General features: G+C 46.3%; 1 protein-coding gene across 1 annotated transcript; it reads right to left on the reverse strand.

Annotated features, from left to right (window-relative positions):
- Positions 1-11,357: 11,357 nt before the first annotated feature.
- LOC135909184 (uncharacterized) lies at positions 11,358-13,301 on the reverse strand. Its single transcript, XM_070520842.1, has 2 exons — positions 12,012-13,301; positions 11,358-11,923 (listed from the first exon to the last, which is right to left on the reverse strand). The coding sequence occupies exon 1, from the start codon at positions 13,255-13,257 to the stop codon at positions 12,058-12,060; it is 1,200 nt and encodes a 399-aa protein (XP_070376943.1). The 5' UTR covers positions 13,258-13,301; the 3' UTR covers positions 11,358-11,923; positions 12,012-12,057.
- Positions 13,302-23,704: the final 10,403 nt, after the last annotated feature.

The raw sequence follows: 23,704 nt of genomic DNA on the forward strand, positions 1-23,704 counted from the left end.
TGTGGTTTGTCCTGCTCTCTGCACCGCTGTCTGCTGAGCCCGATGATGCCTGGTTGCAGCGGCGCGCATAGCTCTACGATTCATTACTTCATCAGGGGTTAGTACCTTGCGAGGAGGCGCCATAACGCGTACCGAAGAGTAAACACACGTACCCAGACTAAGTGTCGCACATGCTACATCCCTTGACCCGTGGCACGGTACGTTCCTGGTGACGATGGTGATGATAATAATGGTCTTGGGGCATCCCCTTCGAAGCGGAGTGGTGACAAATAGTCATCTAGCTTGATTGAGTTAACCAGGTCCAGCTACATGCAGCATGCAATCGCCTCATGCAACTGCTACATGTCGGGAAACGTGGTGGAATATAACGCAACTGCAATGCAAATGTTGTACGTATCGACTCTACGTGGTGCGCCTGTCACATCGCGTGTCAAAAAGCACGACACAATGTTAATGATGATGATGATTAAATCGCATTCCCTATTAAGCGGGACAGTGACATGACGTCGCCTAGCCCGCTTGGATTAATCGATACGCAATATGTATTTTTCATTACATCAATATTTACGCATCATCATAATCTTTTTCTTTCTCAAGACTTCCCTATCTACCTTGTATCGCTACCAATGCAACTGCAACACGGCGTGCCACCTAGTTTAATAATATGCAGCGGCAATGCAAATGGCGCACGCATGGACGCTAGGCAGCGCGCATTTCACATGGCAAGGCAAGTTACATGGTACGACGAGGACGACGATGATGATAATGATGATTCATGTTGATCTTGGCAGCGGCGGCAGCATCCAGTCAGCATCGCTTACCTTGCTATTACAATTGTACAGCTACAGCGACTTGCACTATATTCCGGATCGTGAAACGCTACCCGGTGAAGGAGCCATCGGACGTTGCGGGTTGATGGCTTTTCCTACCGCTGGGACTGTCGTGCTGCACAGCACTTCCGAGGGCTGTGTCGACCTGGTGCCTAGCTGCGTACGCAATCACCGCCGCAATAACCTGCGCGCGGAATCACCTGGCACCAACTGCGTGTGCGCAGCTGACTAGGCAATCGAGCACGTATAAATCACGAGCACCTGGAGGGGCGGTCATTCGGCAGCGGTGAAAGCATCTAACGAGCATCACTTACCTTGCGATTACAATCGTGCGGATTAGTTTCTTCCTCTATTCTGTAGTGTAAGGGTGCTTGCGCTGCTGTCGCTGCCAAAGACGCATATCTTACCGTATTGCTGGGTTTGTAGTTGTTGTTGTTTTTTGCGGAGGCGAAAGGAATATCTCATGCCTGCTGCACTTGTGATGAGGCATTTCATGAAAATGAAGGGCATGTAACTTGTTCCGAGTGCGCGCACGAATACCATATTGTAAAGTGCCCGGGAATAGCAGAGAAGTCGTACAAAGGGAAGTCTGAAGCTGCGAAGAAAACATGGCGATGCCAGAATTGCCAGAGCTTGGTACCAAGTGTTAGCTTCGTTGGCGAAAACAAGACAGTCATGGAAATAAAAGCTAACCTTGAATCTAATAATGTAAATCCAGAAAGCCTACCTCCCCTCATAGCTCGGGTGGAAGCTATGGAAGAGTCTGTCAGTCTGTCGGTCATTTTTGAAGAACTAGGAAATACAATCCGTGTGCAAGGAAATGAAATTAATGTTTGGAGAGAAGGTGCAGGAACTAGAGGAAAAGGAAGATGGGAACCGATCAGTTCAGGCTCAGCTTCGGCGAAAAGTGAATAAGCTAGAATTTCGAAATAGGCAGCGGAATGTGGAAATTCATGAGGGGACTTTTATGCAAGGTGACAACTTGCACAAAATTATAAACGAATCTGCTGACCAGGTGGAAACGCCTCGTTTTTTTTTTAGCATGACATTGCCTCAGTACACAGGGTGCCCGCACAGAAAGATAAGATACCTGGAATAATAGTGCGTTTCACAAAGCAGGCAGTCAGGGAATCGTGGTTGAACAAGAAGAGAAAACTAAAAGATAGCCATCCGCGCATCTTCATTCAGGAAAACTTGACGCTTCACAAAAGAGACCTGCTACAAGCAACAAAAAACTGGGCCAAAGAAGCTGGATTTAAATATGTTTGGTATCTGCATGGAAATGTTCTATTGCGAATGTCTGATGGGGCCAACGCAATTCACGTTAGATGCCGCGAGGACCTTGACCGCATTCAGCCCAAGTGATTTGCCCAGCCTGTACTATTCTTGACCAAATAAATGCAAGGATGAATGACCACGATTTCTACTCACCAGATCACTTGAACAGCGCAGTATCTATAATTAGACCTCAAGCACTGAAATGTGTGCGCCTAAACGTCAGATCTGTTCGGAATAAAGCATTTCTTCAGTAAATTTTCTTTCAATTTCTCTGTTATCATGCTCAGTGAAAGATGCAGCAAGAACAAGAGTGACGTCTTCAGAATGGTAGACTATAATATACATTATCTCAATCGACTTTGCTTCCGGTCGTGGAGGTGGTGTTGTACTTCTAACTTTAGAACAAATGAACGGCGAACTAGTAGATGCTTTAGGTATTGTGACGCCCGATTACGAAGCATTATCTTTATGTGTAGATAAAGCATTATATTCTGTCTGTTATTGACCGCCGAGTGGGCATATCCAAACATTTCTAGAATTTTATGAAAGATTTCTTTCCTTTGTTGTAGAGAGCAGGAGCATGTTCGTTGCCGCAGGCGATTACATTAAAAGGGGAGTCAATACTCCTGTTAGCACAAATTTTAAAAATATTGTACTCTCAAATGGTTGTACTCTCAAATGGTGGTACTCAAATGGTCTCAAAGGGTTGCAGCGGTGGCGTAGAGGTAGAACACCCGCCTCGCGTGCAAGAGGTCCGTGGTTCGAATCCCGGTGCCAGCACTTTTCCACCGGATTAAAAAAAAATCCGCGTGTTGATAAAATTGGATAAACAGGCCTGGAGTGTGGCCTGATCCCGGTGACCAGAACCGGTAACGCACTCCCTCACCAGAGCAGGATTGGCCACCCTGGTGCAGTACTTGGCCACAACCTCCTATATGAACAACACAATCAAACCCCGGCCCTCAGTCCCCAGCAGCTGCGAAGCAACTGAACACGGCGGCGGTCAGAACTGCGACGCTGCAGAGGGTGCTAAGAATCACTGGCTCCGGACAGGCCGCCATTGGAATATGAACCTGGCAACGTTTAACGCTAGCACGTTATCCAGTGAGGCGAGTCTAGCAGTGCTATTGGAGGAATTAGAGGGCAGTAAATGGGATATAATAGCGCTCAGTGAAGTTAGGAGGCCAAAAGAAGCATATACAGTGCTAAAAAGCGGGCACGTCCTGTGCTACCGGGGCTTAGCAGATAGAAGGGAACTAGGCGTGGGATTCCTGATTAATAAGAGTATAGCTGGTAACATACAGGAATTCTATAGCATTAACGAAAGGGTAGCAGGTCTTGTTGTGAAACTTAATAAGAGCTACAAAATGAAGATTGTACAGGTCTACGCCCCTACATCCAGTCATGATGACCAGGAAGTCGAAAGCTTCTATGAAGACGTGGAATCGGCGATGGGTAGAGTGAAAACTAAATACACTATACTAATGGGTGACTTTAATGCCACGGTAGGCAAAAAGCAGGCTGGAGACAAGGCAGTGGGGGAATATGGCATAGGCACTAGGAATACCAGGGGGGAGTTATTAGTAGAGTTTGCGGAACAGAATAATATGAGGATAATGAATACCTTCTTCCGCAAGCGGGATAGCCGAAAGTGGACGTGGAGGGGCCCGAACGGCGAGACTAGAAATGAAATAGGCTTCATACTCTGCGCTAACCCTGGCATCATACAAGATGTGGACGTGCTCGGCAAGGTGCGCTGCAGTGACCACAGGATGGTAAGAACTCGAATTAGCCTAGACCTGAGAAGGGAACGGAAGAAACTGGTACATAAAAAGCCGATCAATGAGTTAGCGGTAAGAGGGAAAATAGAGGAATTCCAGATCAAGCTACAGAACAGGTATTCGGCTTTAACTCAGGAAGAGGACCTTAGTGTTGAAGCAATGAACGAAAATCTTGTGGACATCATTAAGGAGTGTGCAATGGAAGTAGGTGGTAACTCCGTTAGGCAGGATACCAGTAAACTCTCGCAGGAGACGAAAGATCTGATCAAGAAACGCCAATGTATGAAAGCCTCTAACCCTACAGCTAGAATAGAACTGGCAGAACTTTCGAAGTTAATCAACAAGCGTAAGACAGCTGACATAAGGAAGTATAATATGGATAGAATTGAACATGCTCTCAGGAACGGAGGAAGCCTAAAAACAGTGAAGAAGAAACTAGGCATTGGCAAGAATCACATGTATGCGTTAAGAGACAAAGCCGGCAATATCATTACTAATATGGATGAGATAGTAGAAGTGGCTGAGGAGTTCTATAGAGATTTATACACTACCAGTGCCACCCACGACGATAATGGAACAGAAAATAGTCTAGAGGAATTCGAAATCCCACAGGTAACGCCGGAAGAAGTAAAGAAAGCCTTGGGAGATATGCAAAGGGGGAAGGCAGCTGGGGAGGATCAGGTAACAGCAGATTTGTTGAAGGATGGTGGGCAGATTGTTCTAGAGAAACTGGCCACCCTGTTTACGCAATGCCTCATAACGTCGAGCGTACCGGAATCTTGGAAAAACGCTAGCATAATCCTAATCCATAAGAAAGGGGACGCCAAAGACTTGAAAAATTATAGACCGATCAGCTTACTGTCCGTTGCCTACAAATTATTTACTAAGGTAATCGCAAATAGAATCAGGAACACCTTAGACTTCTGTCAAGCAAAGGACCAGGCAAGATTCCGTAAAGGCTACTCAACAATAGATCATATTCACACTATCAATCAGGTGATAGAGAAATGTGCGGAATATAACCAACCCTTATATATAGCTTTCATTGATTACGAGAAAGCATTTGATTCTGTCGAAACCTCAGCAGTCATGGAGGCATTACGGAATCAGGGTGTAGACGAGCCATATGTAAAAATACTGAAAAATATCTATAGCGGCTCCACAGCCACCGCAGTCCTCCATAAAGAAAGCAACAAAATCCCAATAAAGAAAGGCGTCAGGCAGGGAGATACGATCTCTCCAATGCTATTCACAGCGTGTTTACAGGAGGTATTCAGAGATCTAGATTGGGAAGAAATGGGGATTAAAGTTAATGGAGAATACCTTAGTAACTTGCGATTCGCTGATGATATTGCCTTGCTTAGTAACTCAGGGGACCAACTGCAATGCATGCTCACTGACCTGGAGAGGCAAAGCAGAAGAGTGGGTCTAAAAATTAATCTACAGAAAACTAAAGTAATCTTTAACAGTCTCGGAAGAGGACAGCAGTTTACAATAGGCAGCGAGGCACTGGAAGTCGTAAGGGAATACATCTACTTAGGGCAGGTAGTGACTGCGGATCCGGATCATGAGACAGAAATAATCAGAAGAATAAGAACGGGCTGGGGTGCGTTTGGCAGGCATTCTCAGATCATGAACAGCAGGTTGCCATTATCCCTCAAGAGAAAAGTGTATAATAGCTGTGTCTTACCAGTACTCACCTACGGGGCAGAAACCTGGAGGCTTACGAAAAGCGTTCTACTCAAATTGAGGACGACGCAACGAGCTATGGAAAGACGAATGATAGGTGTAACGTTAAGGGATAAGAAAAGAGCAGATTGGGTGAGGGAACAAACGCGAGTTAATGACATCTTAGTTGAAATCAAGAAAACGAAATGGGCATGGGCAGGACATGTAATGAGGAGGGAAGATAACCGATGGTCATTAAGGGTTACGGACTGGATTCCAAGGGAAGGGAAGCGTAGCAGGGGACGGCAGAAAGTTAGGTGGGCGGATGAGATTAAGAAGTTTGCAGGGACGGCATGGCCACAATTAGTACATGACCGGGGTGGTTGGAGAAATATGGGAGAGGCCTTTGCCCTGCAGTGGGCGTAACCAGGCTGATGATGATGATGATGATGATGATGATGATGACTCTCAAATGGGTTTAATAATGTTATATATGAACCAACACGAACAACAACTGGATATCAGTCAGTATTGGATATATTAACAACAAATTTTTCGCTGTTAGAGATAAAAGCGGGTGCCTTATTATGCTCTATTAGTGATGATCTTCTTATTTTGTTCTTTTTTTTTGCCTAGATGATGCCTGCATTCCTAAACATTCGCCTGCTGAAAGCTTTCACCACCCAGTGACTGACACAGCTGTTAACGCGTTCACAAATGAGCTGCTTCAAGTAGACTGGTGCAGGGTACTCAATTCAGGCGATACTGACAACGCTTAGAATGCATTTTCAGATATATTTAAAGGTTTTTACCAAGTTACCGCCAACGAAATAGAAAAATTCCAAAATCACAGGTAACACGCGACCTCTATCAACAAATGATAACAAAAGATCGGCTCTACAGACAATTTCTCAACGCTCATAATCCTGACGATTTGACCATTTTCAAACAATATCGAAGCAAGCTAACCAAGAAACTGCGCATTGCAGGTAAAGAGTATTTCTCCTCTTTCATGGATGTCAAGAATGCGCTGAGCGAACTACTTTGGGACAAATAAATACATTACTACGTCGAGGTAGCGGTCCGAGCTGCATATCCAAACTTAACATTAAGGGTAGCGATTTGCATGGGGCGGATGTGGCCTATGCTTTCAATGCATTCTTTACAAACGTGAGTACATCGGGTACTTCCCCAGATGCATGTCAATATGTGAACATGAGGAATGATAAATCTTTATTTCTGCAGCCAGTCCCACAACAAGAAGTGATTGCAATAATCACAAATTTAAACAACAGCAGCAGTTGAGATATCGATGAAATTCAAATAAAACCTGCGAAATTTGTCGCAGACGTAATTGCCCCAGGTCTTGAGAATATATTTAATATTTGTCTAACGGCATCAAAATTTCCAATAAAAATGCAATTGCCAAGTAGTAGTGCTCTTCAAAAAGGGAAATCAAAATGATTTGGGTAATTACCGACCGGTATCTATCTCGCCAATTTTTTCAAAGGCTCTCAGGAAAATAATTCACCGTAGAGTCTTGAACATCGTTGGAAGCTCTAATTTCTTAACACCACACCAATTTGGGTTCCGGAAGAACATGTCAACAGAATTAGCTTTGCTTTACCAAAAGGAATGCATTGCAACACAATTTGAAAGCAAGAAAATAGTGATTGGCTTATTTGGCGACTTCTCCAAGGCTTTTGACTTGGTGAATCATGAAGTTTTGCTAGATAAGTTGTATATTTATGGTATACGTGGATGTGGGTTACATTGATTGCGGTCATATTTATCGCATCGGCGACAAGTTGTCCAAATCAATACCTCACGGTCACAAGTTCTTCCACTGCTTTGTGGTGTCCCAAAAGGCAGCATATTGGGGCCCTTGCTATTAAATCTATGTATAAATGACATTGCTAATGCAAACTTCTTTAACTGCAAACTGCAAACATCTTTAACTAAGTCTTGTATACATTTGGTGTCAAGTAGCCTTAGCGCTCAAGTGCAACGACTACAACAGGCAGGCTTCCCGCCATGTCTGATTTCAGCTGTCTGCGAAACGATGCTCCAAAAACTGAAGCACCCGCCTCTTATCAAGGAGCCAGTTTCACGCAGTTCTGTTGCGGTAATTCCGTACCTTCATAAGGTATCGCACAACATTAAGAAAGTGGCAAGCAGGCATAACGTTCAGGTTGTCTTCTTGGCGCCTTGCAAGTTGTCTAAGCTTTGTGCCATGAACCAAGACAAACGCCCTGCTTGTTCAATTCAGCATCAGAAGAAGTTCACTGAATGGAGGACACCTGTCGTCTACCAAATCCCTCTGAGCTGTGGTCGCAGCTATATCGGACAAACAGGTCGATGTTTCAATGAGCGTGCCATGGAACATTGTCGTAATGTGCGCAACAATGAAGGGAGCTTCCTTGCAAAGCTTTGCAGAGACTGCACTAATTGCCACCCTCAGTTCGACAAAACTAAATTTTTGAAGTTTGGACAAGGCAGGTTCCAGCGGGAGATTGCAGAAGCCTATTTCATCACGAAAAAGGGAAACAAATGCGTCAGCAGGCCGTCCATTGTGCTTAGTGACAAGAAGACAACTTTTTTAGAAGGGTTCATTTAGGCCCCACATTACAGTGATATCATTTAGGTTTTTCCCTCTGTCTTCCTTTTAACGCGATAGCGTTAAGGAGCTCGTGTCGCAGAAAAGCCGGTGTCGTCGGCGTCGGTGTCGGCGTCAGCGGCGTTGACCGTGAGTGATAAATCACGGCAGGCACTTCATAAATAAAAAGCAACTTCCAAAGTGGCCTGGGTGGGAATCGAACCAGGGTCTCCGGAGTGTGAGACGGAGACGCTACCACTCAGCCACGAGTTTTTTTTTTCTTTATTACCGGCTTGGCAAAAGAAGGTACAATGTGAGTATTACATGGCCATAAAAACAACTAGTCAATGCCGGATCAGTGTGGTGTGATAAGAACGATGTAGGCTAGTCACTTTGTCCAAAGCACTTAGCCAATCAGGAGGGTCACTCTGTGCACAGAAAAATTCGCGTATATATAACACACTTTCAATGAAATATTCATGTGCAGGGGCCTGAACAATGCGCTCATGTCTAATATCCATACGCGTTCGCCACACACTGTGCATGCACAAAAGCATTAACAGATCGACAGGCACTCCCTCTGGTTCCGCGCATGGCAGGAAGCGTATTCCGAAAGCACTTAAGGGCAACTCCTTTTTAAGGCTACGTTTTAGAATATCCCACAAAAACACTGCGTCATGACAGTCCAAAAAGATATGCTCAATCGTCTCCGGTTTTTTGCATATAAAGCAATTCACAGACCAAGGTACAAAAATGCCTTTGCTTTGCAGCCACGGTTTCACTGGGAGAGTGCCTGTATGTAGTTGAAAAAAGAAAGATTTAACAGAAGCTCTTACCGGCATTCGTTTAACTCTCTTAAGAACATCTCGTTCTGAACCTAAAACAAATACTGTACGATACAACGGTACAGGCAAGAATACATCAACAAGATCTTTGTACAACTTCTTACTAGTAACAACGGCCAAATATTCACTGGAAAATCTTGCTTTTAGTATTCGGAAAGATGCGACCACTTCACGCAAAAAAGCACTTAAAGGCATTGGCGCCGTATGCATGGACGACACTACATAATCAGGCAATGAATCACGCAGTCTAGCTTGAATCATTGTTCTCAGAAAAGCATCCTTTTGATCACGCAAAAAAAGAAACCTGCTTACAATCTGTGTGAGGAACAAATGTGACAACCCCAGCCCCCCATTCAACACTCTATGGAACAGATTACTACGACTTGTACGTTCCCATGTTGAGGCCCAAATGAACATCGCAAATACTCTATGTAGCTTTTGCACAGACATCCTCGTCAGACATAACGCTTGCATCACATAAAAGATTTTCGCGACTAAAAACAAATTACACACTGTGGCTCTTGCAAACATTGAAAATTTATGCCCTCCCCATTTGCCGGTCTGGGTTTTCATTCGCACTACTTCATTGTCCCAATATTCTTTGCTATCTCGATAATGTGCGAGGGGGACACCTAGGTAGGTGCCTGGAGTTACTGCCCATTTCATGTTACAAAAAGTCTCGGGCTTGTATTGCCAATTCCCATGCCAAAAACCAAGACACTTGTTCCAGTTAATAGCACTTCCACTTGCAGTACAAAATTTTACAGCCTCCTGTACAACCGCTTTAACACTGTCATGGTCCGTACAAAACACTGCTACATCATCAGCATATGCTAAAACTCGAACTTCAGTTTTATGAGAAGTGTAACCCCGAATGTTTGGGCTCTTCAGCAGCCGCAAACAAAAGGGCTCGAGGTAGAGAGCGAAAAGCAGGGGGGATAAAGGGCAGCCTTGTCTCACAGACGACAGCACAGGAATACCATCACTTAGCTGCCTATTAATTATCAGCTTCGCTATACAACCATTGTACATCATTTTAACACCTTCTGTAATAACATTTCCAACATTGATATGGTCTAGGATCAAGAACAGAACTTCATGTACGACTTTTTCGAACGCCTTGTGGAGATCTAATTGCAACATGGCCACGCGCCCATACGTTCCGTCACAGCATTCAAGGACAGTTCTAGCTGTGTGAACATTGGTAAAGATTGACCTGCCTTTTATGCCGCATGTCTGATGTGGCCCTACAAGTGACTTAATAACACTTTGAAGGCGACGAGCTAAAATCTTCATGAATATCTTATAGTCCACGTTTGTTAGACTGATGGGACGGTATGATTCAACAGACTGTAACTTAATCGGATCAGTCGTTTTAGGAATTAGTACTACGTGGCACGCTCGGAAGGATGGAGGACTTGTTTTCGTTTCATAGAATTCACTAATTAGTCTTTCAAGTGCGACTGCCATTTCTGTTCTAAAGGCTTTATATAGAGATGCACCGAGACCGTCTGGCCCAGGTGACTTGTTAGAACTAAGCTCCAGAATCGCTGATTCAATTTCCTCAGCCGTAATACTGGCTTCTAGAGCGTGCACAAGGTCATCCTCTAATCTCGGCATCAGCGATAGGAATTCTGTTCTGAAGTAGTCAGTGTCCGGAGTATTAAGGCTGAAAATATCTGTGTAATGTTCGACGAATGCCTGTTTGATTATTTCTCTTCGATTTGTGATTTCGTTTTGATAGCATATTTCCGTTATCTCTTTCGACAAAGCGTGCCTTTTTTCATCACTGAGCGCGCGTTTGGTAGGCGTCTCTCCGGACCACAGTTTCTCGTTACGCGCCCTTATCACTGCGCCAGGGTACATTTCTTCGTCTATTGCCTCGAGCTTACTTTTAGTCTCTTTAATTTCCCTTGTGAACAATCCCGGCTCGTAGCACTCCGTACTTAGCATAAAATCTAGAGCACTCTGCAGCTCTTTAACTCGTTGTTTTTCTTTTCGCCGGAGCGCACATGACCTATCAATAGCGGCTATTTTAGTATCGCATTTGAACTGCTCCCATACTTGCATAAAACTTCCGGAGTTACTTCGCAGCATGTTCGCTATATAATCCTTGACTTTAGTCACGTACTCTTCATCTTCCAGTAATTTATCATTAAACTTCCACAAGTCCCAATTAAATTTCGCAGCTATTCTCTTCGTACCGATTGTAACCATGACTAGGCAGTGATCACTAAAAGAGACATAGATCGTCTGGTAGTCAGAACATAACAGCGAACATTCGACAGGAACATATATACGGGCCAATCTAGCATGACTGCCTCCCTGAAAGTGAGTGTACATTGCCTGGCCTTCATGCGTCGATATCAAGCCTACATCTTCAAGGTCGTGCTCACCTACAATTTCGGACAGTAACTCGGCGCTCCAATCTCGAAAGGAACGGCTTGTTGTCCTATCCTCTGGTCTACAGACGCAATTGAAATCACCAAGCAAGATCACCCGCCTCTCAGTAAGCAGGACAGGCTTCACCTGTCGGAAGAAACTCTCCCTTTCAGCAATTGCATTCGGAGCGTATACACACACAGCTCTCCAAGCCACTCCATCCGATTCAAAATCACACATTACAAGGCGCCCACTTTCACACGAGAACACAGTATCAACAGCCCCAATACCATTTCTTAAAAAAATAACGCATCCACCCGCTCTTCCAACAGCATGACATACGCAAATGCTGTATCTGCTACGATAGACCGCTACCATTCTGTCTGTTTGTTCTTCGTCTTCAATTTTAGTTTCCTGAACCGCGAGCAAATCTATTTCGTTTTCTAGCAGAAGGCGGTTCAGTTGCAGTTGCCTTCTACGCGCCGACAGGCCCCTTACATTAAGCGTAGCAACACGTAGGCTGGACGTGAGGTTGGTAGCCATCTAAGGAAAAGGGAGACGCCGATCAGTCTGCTCACACATCAAACAGGGTGAAACCATATCCATTAAGGCGTTTGAGCTTAGTACTGACCCGATCAAAGACCGGGCTTCAACCGTTGTGGCAAAGGTAGCCTCCGCTAAGGCGGAGGGAGAGCAGACGCAGTACTGCGTTCCGGTGGCAATTTCGGTTTGGGCTTGAACGGTCCGCGGCGAGTTGAAGGTGCCTTCGGCGGAGGCTCCTCGCCGCGTTCACCGACCAATCTCGGTTCCTGATTATCCGAATCCTCGTGAGCCCGCTTCACTGCTACACTTGACGCGGCGGGCATCTCGGTATCGGCGTCTTCCTGGTTGTCGCCCTGCTGCCCAGTCGTAACCAGGCTTACAGCTGTCACGCTATCCGCTTTTTCCGGAAGGAACGCTGGCTTTGATGCGACGGCCGGCTGGGTTTGGTCCTTACCGGCTTGGCTGGTATCTGCAAGGGGTGCGGGTGCGGTTTCCTTGGATGTTGACTCCTTGGTGGCATCATCTCCCTCACTTCCGTGGGTTGCTTCAACCGCGTCTGCTTCATCCATGATGTGTTCGGCCACTTCATCATTTCGTGCCTGGCCCGTAACATTAGCGTAGCTACGCACGCACTGGCTCTCATCGTGGCCGAAACGCCGGCATAGCCCGCAGCGTGGCACCCGACACTCACGGCGTATATGTCCTTTTCCACGGCACCGAAGGCAGAGCGGAGCCCTGCCAGGAACATGGACGAGAGCAACGTCCTCACCAACACGCAACTGATGGGGCAAGTCCTCGATGGTAACACCCACCTTCAGTTTCAGTGTAACCGACCGTGTTGTTGAAGCCTTGTCAACGCAGCCTTTAACCCTCCATTTATCGCGGGTTATTTCAGTCACTTTTCCGAACGCTGCTAATGCCACTCGCACGTCGTCGTCTTGCACACCGTGGAGCAGCCAAAACAGCTTCAGCCTGACACCTCGGTTGGTCGGGTCAATAACCACGCAGCGGTGGTCTTTTACATTGAAAGCTTCGGCCTGCAGAATCTTTGCCTTCGCTCCTTCGCTGTTGAAAGTAACGGCCCACAGGTGGTTCATCTGATATGCCCCAAGGGCAACCACATCCGGCAGCAATGACAGACGCGCTAGGGCGTCGCGAAAATGCTCGACGCGATATGGCCTGGCGGTGACATCACCATGCAAAAATACTGTGTTCAAAACACTCGAACCTGATGGCAGATGGGGAACAACCATTTCATAATCCTGGGCAGGCATTTCAGTGCTCCTGATACCGCGACCCGGCTGGGCCGCTAAAGCCGCTCCTTGGGAGCCCATGAAGCACACGTCCGTCACGCTCGGTGGCCGGAAGTCGTCGACTCAGCCACGAGTTGGATGCTTCCAAGCGGTACAAACGTGCCTCTAGTGAATGCGGTGTTGCCTTCGAAACGAGCCGTGGAAAGTTATACTGCGGTGTATATCGGTAATTATAAACATGTAACTTACAGAAGTCGCAATTCCACGAGTAGCGAAGTGCGTTTCCGCTGCATTTCTTCTGCGCTTTCCGCACACGCAGAGCCATCTTGCGGCAAACACAGAAGACCCCCTCCTCTCCATGTACGGAGCTGCCCCGACAGATGGCGCGCCACGCGCGCATTGGAGCTTTGCGGCCCGGACTCTCTCCCCTGACAACGCTTCGCCTTGCTCCCTCTGTAGAATCAAGTGTCCTTCCTTTCTTTAGATCACTATCTGTCTATCTCTCTGCCCGTGCCGATCACGACGTTTGGCTGGCGTGCATCATTTCCCCCTCCGAGATACCGAGTTCTTTGGTTCGTTCCGCTTGCTCAGGCGCACGTTTCGTTGCTGCGCCGAACGCCGCGTTGCTCGACCATATGGCTCGACGCTCACCGCGTCCGATGCGGGGCGCCTCGTAAGTGATGGCTGCCCTGCAGCCCATTGTCTTACACCCCTTGGCGGGTCGACGGGAACGCTGTCGCGTTCCACTCTTGAAGGCGAAGCTTAAGCGTCCTCCAATTTTTTATTTATTTTGTTGACAATTTTCTAGTGGCTTTTAAACTTTTTTGCGCTTTTTTTTGTTTTGACGCAGACACTGTTCTTTAGGTCCTTTGTCGTTTAACTGTTCTGTCCTTTTCACTGTTTGTCACATGGTTTATTTTTCGCGCGTTTTATCAATTGTTTAGGTGAGTGACCATTAGAGATTTTAATTTTGACGCAGACGCTGTACTTAAACACACTTATTCATGTTTTTTCCGTGTTATTCGTTGGTCATTATTCCCATTGTCGTGCGGGGTTTATCACTGTCTGGGCCTTAGGCGTTTGAAGTGTGTTACGTTGTGGATAGTGTGATAGTGAAGCGTACACAGTACTTTTTATGTCTCCTTCTCCGTTGGCTTGAAAAAGACTATGCTCGATGAATTGTTTCCCGTGCTGCTCCACGTGTGGTTCTTGTTTGCTCATTTGATATCTTGTGCCAGATATGATTACTGAGTGGTCGATAGATTGCTGTATTTTACTTCTAAAGTTTGTGTTTAATTCGGCTTGATTAACCTACATAAGGCAGGCTTGTTGGGGAAATAAACTTAGTTGTGAGTGGCGCCGGTCCTGTCGTTTGTGTTCGTCTTGAGTCCTGGTCTGCTGCGCCTTGCCTTTACTAATTATTGGCAAGCATTTTGCGAACTTTCGCGCGAATAACTTGACGCTCAGCCGGCCACACTCGATACGGGCGGCGATGCATAGGAGGGGCATCGCCGGTATTAATGCGATGCTTAACAGCTGTAGTTTGGGCCAAAGGACGATCATTAAAGTGAAAAATATCGTGGTAGGAAAACAGAACGGGGTAGAGCTCACGAGCGTGCTCGGACGGCATGTCGGGCACAATCATTTTCTGTAAGTCGGCGATGGTACAAGTTGCCGACTGCGATGGTAGAGGAGGATCAGCTGAATTGTCGTCTACTGCAATAGATGCTACTGAGTGATGAGCAAAGCAGGGCAAGAGACATCCCGCGGGGCAGCACTTGGGTCGTCAAGACAAAATTGACTACTGGCAGGCAGACGCAATTCGCTGTGATAGATAAAACTGTATAAGGTACTGTGATCCCGTATATAAGTAGGACGTCTTGCATAGGAGCCGCGATGTAGTGACCATCGGGGACTGGTGGGGATGACATTAAATCAACGTAAGTCAGTGCCGAAGGTGGCAAGCGAACGCATTCGACTGAACTGAGGCGACTGGGGTGTGCTTCAGCGGGATCTAGAGCAGGCAAGTCAAGGCGGAGAGTACTGGTGGAACAATTGATGAGAGCAGAATGTGTGGAGAGGAAGTCTAAGCCGAGGATGATGTCGTGGGGACAGTGGGCGATGACTGTGAATAGCACGACAGTGGAGCGATCGGTGAAGGCGACGTGGGCTGCACACATGCCAATTATTGGCGCTGTTCCGCCATCGGCGATGCGGACAACAGGCGTCGTGGCGGGCGTGATTATTTTCTTCAGGCGGTTACGAAGGTCAGCGCTCATTACCGACAAATGCGCCTCAATGTCTATAAGAGCAGACACAGAAACACCGTCGACTTGCACGTCAAGAAGGTTCAGATGAGTGGGCAACGTCAGTAGAGGATTTGGCGGCGTAGGGAGCAATGCAGCGTCACCTCGAGGCGCTGGGTCGTCTAGTTTTCCGGCTGGGAGCGGCGTCCGAAGGGAGTCCGAAAGGAGCGACGAGGCTGGAGAGAGCGAGATTGCCGTCGTTGCGGTGAAGGCGAACGAGATTAGGGGCGGTTCGGCGCAGGAGAATCAGTGGCGGCATTATCGGAGCGTGCGGCATAGGGACGAGAAGGGCTACCTGAGGGGCGAGAGTAGGCAGTATAAGTATACCAGGTCGAGGAACTCCAGCGAATGCGACAGTGCCTCGAAATGTGCCAAATTTTACGGAAGTGAAAACAAATGGGCTTGTCGTCAGCATTGAGCCATTCAGAAGGGTTGCGGAAACGTGGTGGGTAATAAGATGCGGGACGGGGTGGACTCAAAGAAGCCGGGTGGGTAACAGGGCGATGGGCCAAGCAGATGTGTCAAGACCAGTGTTTGCGAATTCCTAGTGGACAACTTCTTTCTTCTTTCGACTGCAGTCTCCAAGGCGCTGCTCATGTTTGTTCACCCTTTGGAATCTATTATCACTGGACGTACAAGTCAAGAGTGAATGGATCAAGACAGAGCCAGAATCATCCCAACGTATGTTTCTGAACACTTCAACTGGACCGTCATTTGTTCATTCATTCGACTAACTTTTGTTTCCCCATTTTTTGATCGCATGTTTGTCATGGTTTCATGATTTCTCTTTTCGGCAAGAAGGGCAAAAGAGAGATTGTTGGTTTGCAAGCTGCCCAGGCCAAGCCATGAGAATCTCAACGGTTACCACAACGACAACAAGTATTCTTGAACTAAGTGCCTAATCATGAAATGATTGCAAGTTTGCCAGAGAGGGGTGTAAGCCCTATCAGGAATACAGTAGTCTGCAGTTTTGTACCGTACCGAGCGAGAATGCAAAAATTTGGCATACAGGCTCACTTGCTTTTAAGGGACGTTTTATGACAATCGGAGAAGTAACATGTTGAGTCCCAACTTCTTTCTTTTCAAGTCATTATAGCCATGTGACCAGAACAAAGACTATGTAGCAAGCTCGTACTTGCTAATGCACAAACTCTGTCATCTGCTCTTTGCAAATCAGATTGACGCGCATTACCAACAAGTATCACATGTTCCCACATAGCGTTAATTTGTTACATGAAACTGCACAGAATAATAAAACGTTCAAAATCGCTCAATCCAATTTCGAAGAAATGATGCTTCATGTTGACTGTAACTCTGGCAGTCACTCTTCACTTTATTATTATATTTTTTATTTAAGATACCCTCAGGGCAGAGGCGTAGCCAGGGGGTGGGGCTTGCGGGACTTCAGCCCTCCCCCCCCCCCCTCCCCGAAGTTTTTTTGAGCTGTCATGCGCCACCGACAAAAACAACCACCGGCGCCGGAAATCATGCTTGATTTTGTCTAGAATGTCCTTTTTACGCCCCGAAAGACACTTCAACGCGAACTTTGCGAAACTGGGTAGGATTTCACAGCGATGCCAATGTACCGGGAGTCAGATATCGTAATGCTCCCCCCCCCCCCCATATAGCTCCATCCGAGCACAAAGCTTAAAAGGCGTTTGGATCACCAGCGGGCTCGTCGCAGCATCTCACGAAGGCCGCTGGATCTAGGGGGAGGGGATCTAGGGGATCTAGGGGGATCTAGGATCTAGGGGATCTAGGGTGAGGGAGCGCTTGGATGTGAATTCTGAAACTTTATGGGTATAAAGTTTTGAAACTTTTGATGCGAAAGGTGCATTGACATGTCCAAAGTCGTGATTTGAGTTTTCAATTCCGGAACTATGTGGCTTTAATGTTGTTGTAAGCATTTGACGCCAAAGGTGCATTGACTTTTCTAAAGTCCTAAATCGGACCATACAGTGAGACAAGCGAAATCAACACACTGTCAGACAAGTTCACAAAGCATGCAGTGAGGTCCGATGAGACGAAGCAGTGTAGTGGTGTGTTTGTGCGGTCATGTCACAGAAACGAATATCAACTTTTTTTTTTCACCTGCGCCAAAGCATCCTTGTCAAGACACTAAAGCCAGCAAATGTAACTACGTTCTTATTTATTTTTCTACTGGGGCTTCCGTTCGCGAGGACACGCTGTGTCTCTTGTTTTTCTTTTTTATCTTTTCTCACTACCCGCGGGCTGCCCAACCGGCCAAAGTGCATGCGTTTTTCTCGTGCTGCATCGACCACCGCGCGGCGCACTTGGATGTGCGTTCGTTTTTCTCTGGCCGAGTGGGTATTTGCCTGGGCGACGTTTGGACGCTTTCTGGCTGGCAGACGAGAAAAAGAAACAATGCATGATCACTCGCCGCCATCACTACGGGGACTCGACGGATGGCAGTGCGTTCACTTGAGCACAACCTCTCCGGAAATTTTTTTCTTTGCGGTGTAGAATTCCGAGCAGTGCGCGTATGGTTCTCTGTGGACCAAGCGTCTCATGTTTTCTTCGATATTCGTTGGTAGACACACTAGGTGCCCAAAGTAGCACTCGATTGTAGCCAACATGCTTTCCTACGCGTTATTTCATGTTCGACCCCTCCAGCCCAACAAAAAAAAAGACGTTGTGGCACAGCGAATTGTCGCATGGTGAAAGTTCGATTTTATTACTTCTTTTTAGAGGAAATCAATAGGCCAAGTGACGCTTCAGTTGTTGGATACTCTTATTATATTATTTCGATAGCAGTTATAGTTATATGGGCACTTCAGGAGCATTCCTGCCGTCGGCATCGCACTCATATTTCGTATAATGTCCAGGGGTAGTAAGATCGTGACCGCGCGCCGCATGCTGTATGTGCGAGCGAAAGCATAGGGTGCAGGGAGGGGGTCTTACGCTTAGCCGACGATGGTGAGCCGACAATGTTTGCCCAGTCTTGTGTGCGCAAGGGAGAAAAGCGGCGATGAAGCTTGCCACCTTCCGTCGCGCGCGATACATCGGGGGAGTGGAGATAGTGGGGCCTGTGATATGTGAATCTGTGGGTGCGCCACATGTTTATTTGCCTTCTTTGGCACATCATATATAGTGACTTTTTCTTAGATACGTAGATTTATTGAATACTTATACGTATATTTAAATATCTTCTTGCGAGGTTTTGTGTATATGTTGTTAGGATCGGCGTGCAGCTATTTCAGCCCGCTGCAGATGCGTCGATCGATCCGGGCTGGTGGCGCCCTTCAGAGAACCAGCGAGGACAGCGCTAACCAACCATGAACTCGCTTTGGAAAACTGCGGCCTAGGTTCACTATGGAATTTAGAGGCGCCGGCTGGGGTCGGGCGTGACCACATGACTACGGGGTCACAGGACAATGGATACTGCGCTGCAAAGGTCGTCTGCCCTCGAGAGAGCACTGAAACCTGTGCGGCACGTGTGTGAGCCCTCCTCCTCCAAAAAGGCGTGTAGTCTGCGATGACGTCGAATTATGACGTCGAACGGAGTGCTTATAAGCAGCGATTGTCGGCTGCTAGAGCGTGCTCGTCGTCGTGCTCTGTGCTCGTCAATGTACTCGTGAGCTGTGTGCTCGTAAGCTGTGTGCTGTATGCTCGTCTTGCGTGCTCCATTTGGGAGCCACGCATAGACTGTCGAATGTATCTCTTGTTCCAAATGTACATAATGTAGATAAATCCTGCTCGCCTAGTCATGTCGCCCCAGGTTCCTCCGATCGTCCTACAAGCCCGACTCCAAATCTTACATATGGTGGAAGCGGCGAGATCGTCCGACAACTCCTACAACTGGTAACAGCGTCAAATAAAGTGAGCCAACCCACTATGCGGAATAATAGTCCGGTTCATTATCTGCGCGGCATGGGCGTGACACGGAGGCATCTCTTATTTACAAAACTGACACGCAGGTGTGAGGACCAAGGTTCTCTAATGCTCTCATGCACTGGGGTGAACATGGTTGCGTGACATAATGGACACTCCAAAAGTTGAACAGCGTGGTGTCGTGAGGTTTTTGACGGATGAAGATGTTTCCCAAAAAGTTATTAGTCGCCGTATGGCTGCCGTGTACGGTGAACATTGCATTTTATTGGCCACTGTGAAGTGTTGGAGCAAACGGTTCAAAGAAAGCCGTGAAAATTAAAAAGATGATCCAAGACCGGGCCAAAGCCACCGTGCAATCACGCCCAACACAATTCCCTAGGCTGGTTAGAAAAGAACGACGAATAAGCATCGATTAATTGGCAGGGCGTGTGAACTTCAGTCACAGCTCACGTCACACCATATGTCATGGTTATCGGCTCTTGTATGCGTAATGAATGCCCGACAATTTGAACTACCGCCAGAAGAGGGAGAGGTTCGGCGCGGCTTTCACTCATCTAATCCGGCATCACAATGGGAGTGACGACATTTTGTCTGCAATTGTGACAGGGGACGAATCATGGTGCCGCTACTACGAGCCTGAAACACGACGGCAAACTTTACAGCGGAAACATTTGTATTCACCACCCCCAAGAAAAGCAAAGGCCGTCATTTCTGCCGGAAAGGCACTGTTGACGTTTTTGTCGATCGTCAGGGGCCATTATTTATCGAACTTGGTAAACCTGGAGAAACTATCAATGGTTTCCGATACTGTGAAACGTCGGATCGGTTGCGTGTCGCAATCAAGAACACACGACATGAAAAATTGAGGAATGGGGTCATCTTGCTCCACCACAATGCCCGTCCCCACGTCGCTGATGTGGGTAACAGAAAATGGGAAAGCTTCAAGTAGGAAACGCTACAACCTCCGCCATACAGTCCAGACCTGTCGCCTTACGACTTCCACATTTTGGAGCATTTGTAAAAACACCTCAAGGGAACCAGATTCGTGTCGAACGAGTGCGTGAAAGAGTCAGTTACAGACTTTTTGAAGCAGCAACCCAAGGAGCTTTATGAAAGGGAATCACGCGACTCGTTAGTCAGTGGGACAAATGTCTAAATGCTCATGGAGACTAGTTTTAAATAAAGTACCCCGTTTGTCATATGTTCGCATTGGCTCAATTTCATTTGACTCGCCCTTGTATATTTCGCAGAACGCCTGCTCTTTATATGTGCTCTCTCTTGCGACTCTAATTTCGAAGCAATTACTCAAAATACACGACCGGGGACAGCTGCTTCTGCGCAATACATGCTAACAAAGAAGGGCGTCCTTGAGATTTTTCTCTGATCGTTGCAGAGCAAAAAAAATGTAAACAAGGCTCTTCAGTGACAGAAAGAGAGAGAGAAAAAGAGAGAGATAGAGATGCAAATGATAGAAAGGCAGGGAGGCTAACAAAGTTTTAATAAAAGATTTGTCAACTTGTTCATTTCATGGCCTTTACAGTTTTCATATCAGCGGCATGCACTGTTTTGTTTGTTTCAAACTCATATAGTTCTAAAGCTCGTGTGATATTCACTTCACTTATTAAATATACAGAAAACATGCAAGCATTGATATCAGTAATGTCGGGCACAATTTTGAGGCATACCAGTAAATTGCTTTATGAAAACATAAATATTTTACTTGTCTTGACAGTGCGTAGCGTTCAAGAATTCCTTTGCAACACCTTTGGCAATGGCAACGCAGTTATTATCAATGTTTAATGTATTTGATCTCTCGAAAAAATTCTATAACGAGGAGGCCGAGCTGCAAAGTGAGCCCCCCCCCCCCCCTCTGTCCCTCCCGAACAAAATTTCTGGCTACGCCACTGCCTCAAGGCCATATGTCATTGAAGAGAGGAGTGGTTACAAAGCAGTAGAGTGAAACAGAAAACTAGAGCAATGTGTTCTGGTAACGTATGGTATGTGGTAATGCAAGACATGGTAACGTATGATAGGTGGTGTTTAATTGCGCAAGGGCCAGGTATGGCCAAAAAGCACCATGACAAATGGTTATGTTATTGATGAATTGTAGATGATGTGGTCAGTGAACTCCTTATGGTAGATCTGACATGGCTGAAAAGGGCCTAAAACCTGTCGCCGTAGATGGAGTAAAATATATAGGTACTAAACTAATGAGACTGACTAACTAGTGATGTAGGCTATGACAATTGGTTTCGTTAAAACATGATAGAATAAAACAAGCAGTGACACAAGGGCTTCAATAGAGCCGTTGCATACAAGAGCTGCTAATCGTGTGCTAAAAACTACCCTGCCAAATTATTTGCAGCGTGTCTCTTTCAGCTAAAAAGTCTAAGATCAATTTAAGGGTAAAAAGCGGTTCATTGTTAAGAAAACATGCGGGGTTAAGAGGTACATTTTCGCGATATGCAGAAAGGAAACACTTCTTCCTCTCTGTTTCGACCTATTGCAGGGCATTGAATAAAAACGTGGATGTCGGTGAGATTATTGCCGCACTTAAAAGTCGGAGGATTCTCCCCAGATAAGAGGCAAGAGTTAGTACCGTATGCGTGTCCTGTTCTTAATTGGAAAAGGCGTACTTTCCTGTACCATGCAGTTTTCTCACTTATCTAGTTGCCTAGTTGCGTTTTTGTCATGTGTAGCTTATTTAATGCTTGTATATCCCACTCTCCTTGCCAATGATTCCTCAGTTTCCGGCGTATATAAGCCTTTAAATCTATGGCAAGGAATGGGGATATTTCCAGCTGTGGCACTAAAACTCACTGACGTAGCGTTTTCGTCAGCAGGTACGTTGCCTTTTATACCCCTATGGCCAGGTACCCAGCATGAGACAATCACTTGGTTGCTCATACATGCGGAGCACAACAAGCTGTATAGTTCATTCACAACAGAGTTCTTGTGTTTTCCTAGACTAATTAGGGTTATCACTACACTTAATGACTCCGTCAAGGCAACAGCCTTAGCGACATTTGTGAGCTTTATGGGTTGCATAACCTAGAGTACAGAGTATGCTTCCGCTGCAAAGATAGTGGTTTGTGGATTTATTGCCCCAGATGTTCAAAAAGAGCGTTCGAGAGCTGGGTAAGCAACACCAGCAGGAGAATTTGAAGCATCTGTGTAAAATTCAGCTCTGGAATAGTTCTTAAGCTCAAGAAAATGCGGGTGTATATGTGCCTGAGGTGGTCGTTTTGATATCTCTAAGAAAGAGATGTTACACTGGGTAGTCTGCCATTTCCCAGGACGGTGGAAACCGAGTAGGAGCCATTAGTACTTCACCTAAAACAGAGATGCCTGTTTATTCTGACAGTACTTCTCATCGGAGGGACAGAGGGGGCCTGATGGCTGGGCGGTGATGGAACAGCCTGGCCGTGGTCAAGTCGCGAATAATCGAATATCACGAATGATCTACATTTGATTGTACCTTCAAGGCATAGGAGAAGCTAAAATATGTCCTTTGGAAGTGTAGAGACCGTTCGTTACATTCAACGTAAAAGTTTTGTGCAGGACTTGTCCGGAAGGCGACTGTAGCAAGGCATATAACCAAGTGGTCGATAGGATCTAGCATCTTTAGAGCACTAGGCACAGCAGCATATACTATGGCTCCATAGTTAAGGCGCGACCGTATAAGGCTTTTGTATAGGCTGAGGAGGCATCTTCTGTCGCTTCCCCATGATGCGCGTCCCAGGAGCTTCAAGAGGTTCATAGTCTTCAGGCATTTCACTTAAAGATACTTCAGATGGGAGATAAAGGTTAGTTTATTGTCTATGATAATACCTAAGAATTTACGTTCAGAGCTCACAGATAGTCGTTCTCCATGAAGGTCTATAACGGGGTCTGGTAGCACACCTCTTTTGTTGAAGAAAAAGAAGCACATACTTTTTTGTGGGTTTAGTTTCAAACCCTTCTCTTCCGCCCACTTAGACAAGTTATTCAAGCAGAGCTACACTTCTCGCTCGCGGATACTTAGATTACATGATTTGTAACCTAGCGGTAACTCTGAACCATGATCAGCAAGTTGCATCGAACTCCCATTCCAGCCATGTCACGGACAGTTCCAAAATGCCGTGTTTTGTCGAATGCCTTCTCCATGTCTAAAAACACTTACAAGAAAAAAATGTGCACAAAGGCATCTCGGATATTCTTATCGATATGGACAAGGTGATCGAGTGTGGATTTTTCTTCGCTGAAACCAAACTGTAAGGCTTCGAGAATTTTGTTGCTTTCAAGAAAACGTATAAGGCGCCGGTTAATTACTTTCTCAGAGTTTGCATATGGAACTTGTCAGGCTTATCAATGCATGCGCCTAGGGCGCA

This window comes from Dermacentor albipictus, chromosome 6 (genome assembly GCF_038994185.2).
Source record: "Dermacentor albipictus isolate Rhodes 1998 colony chromosome 6, USDA_Dalb.pri_finalv2, whole genome shotgun sequence".
Lineage (NCBI taxonomy): Eukaryota > Metazoa > Arthropoda > Arachnida > Ixodida > Ixodidae > Dermacentor > Dermacentor albipictus.

Coding starts and splice junctions, on each gene's coding strand:
- LOC135909184 (XM_070520842.1), bottom strand. CDS start 13,257: ATGGGCTCCCAAGGAGCGGCTTTAGCGGCCCAGCCGGGTCGCGGTATC.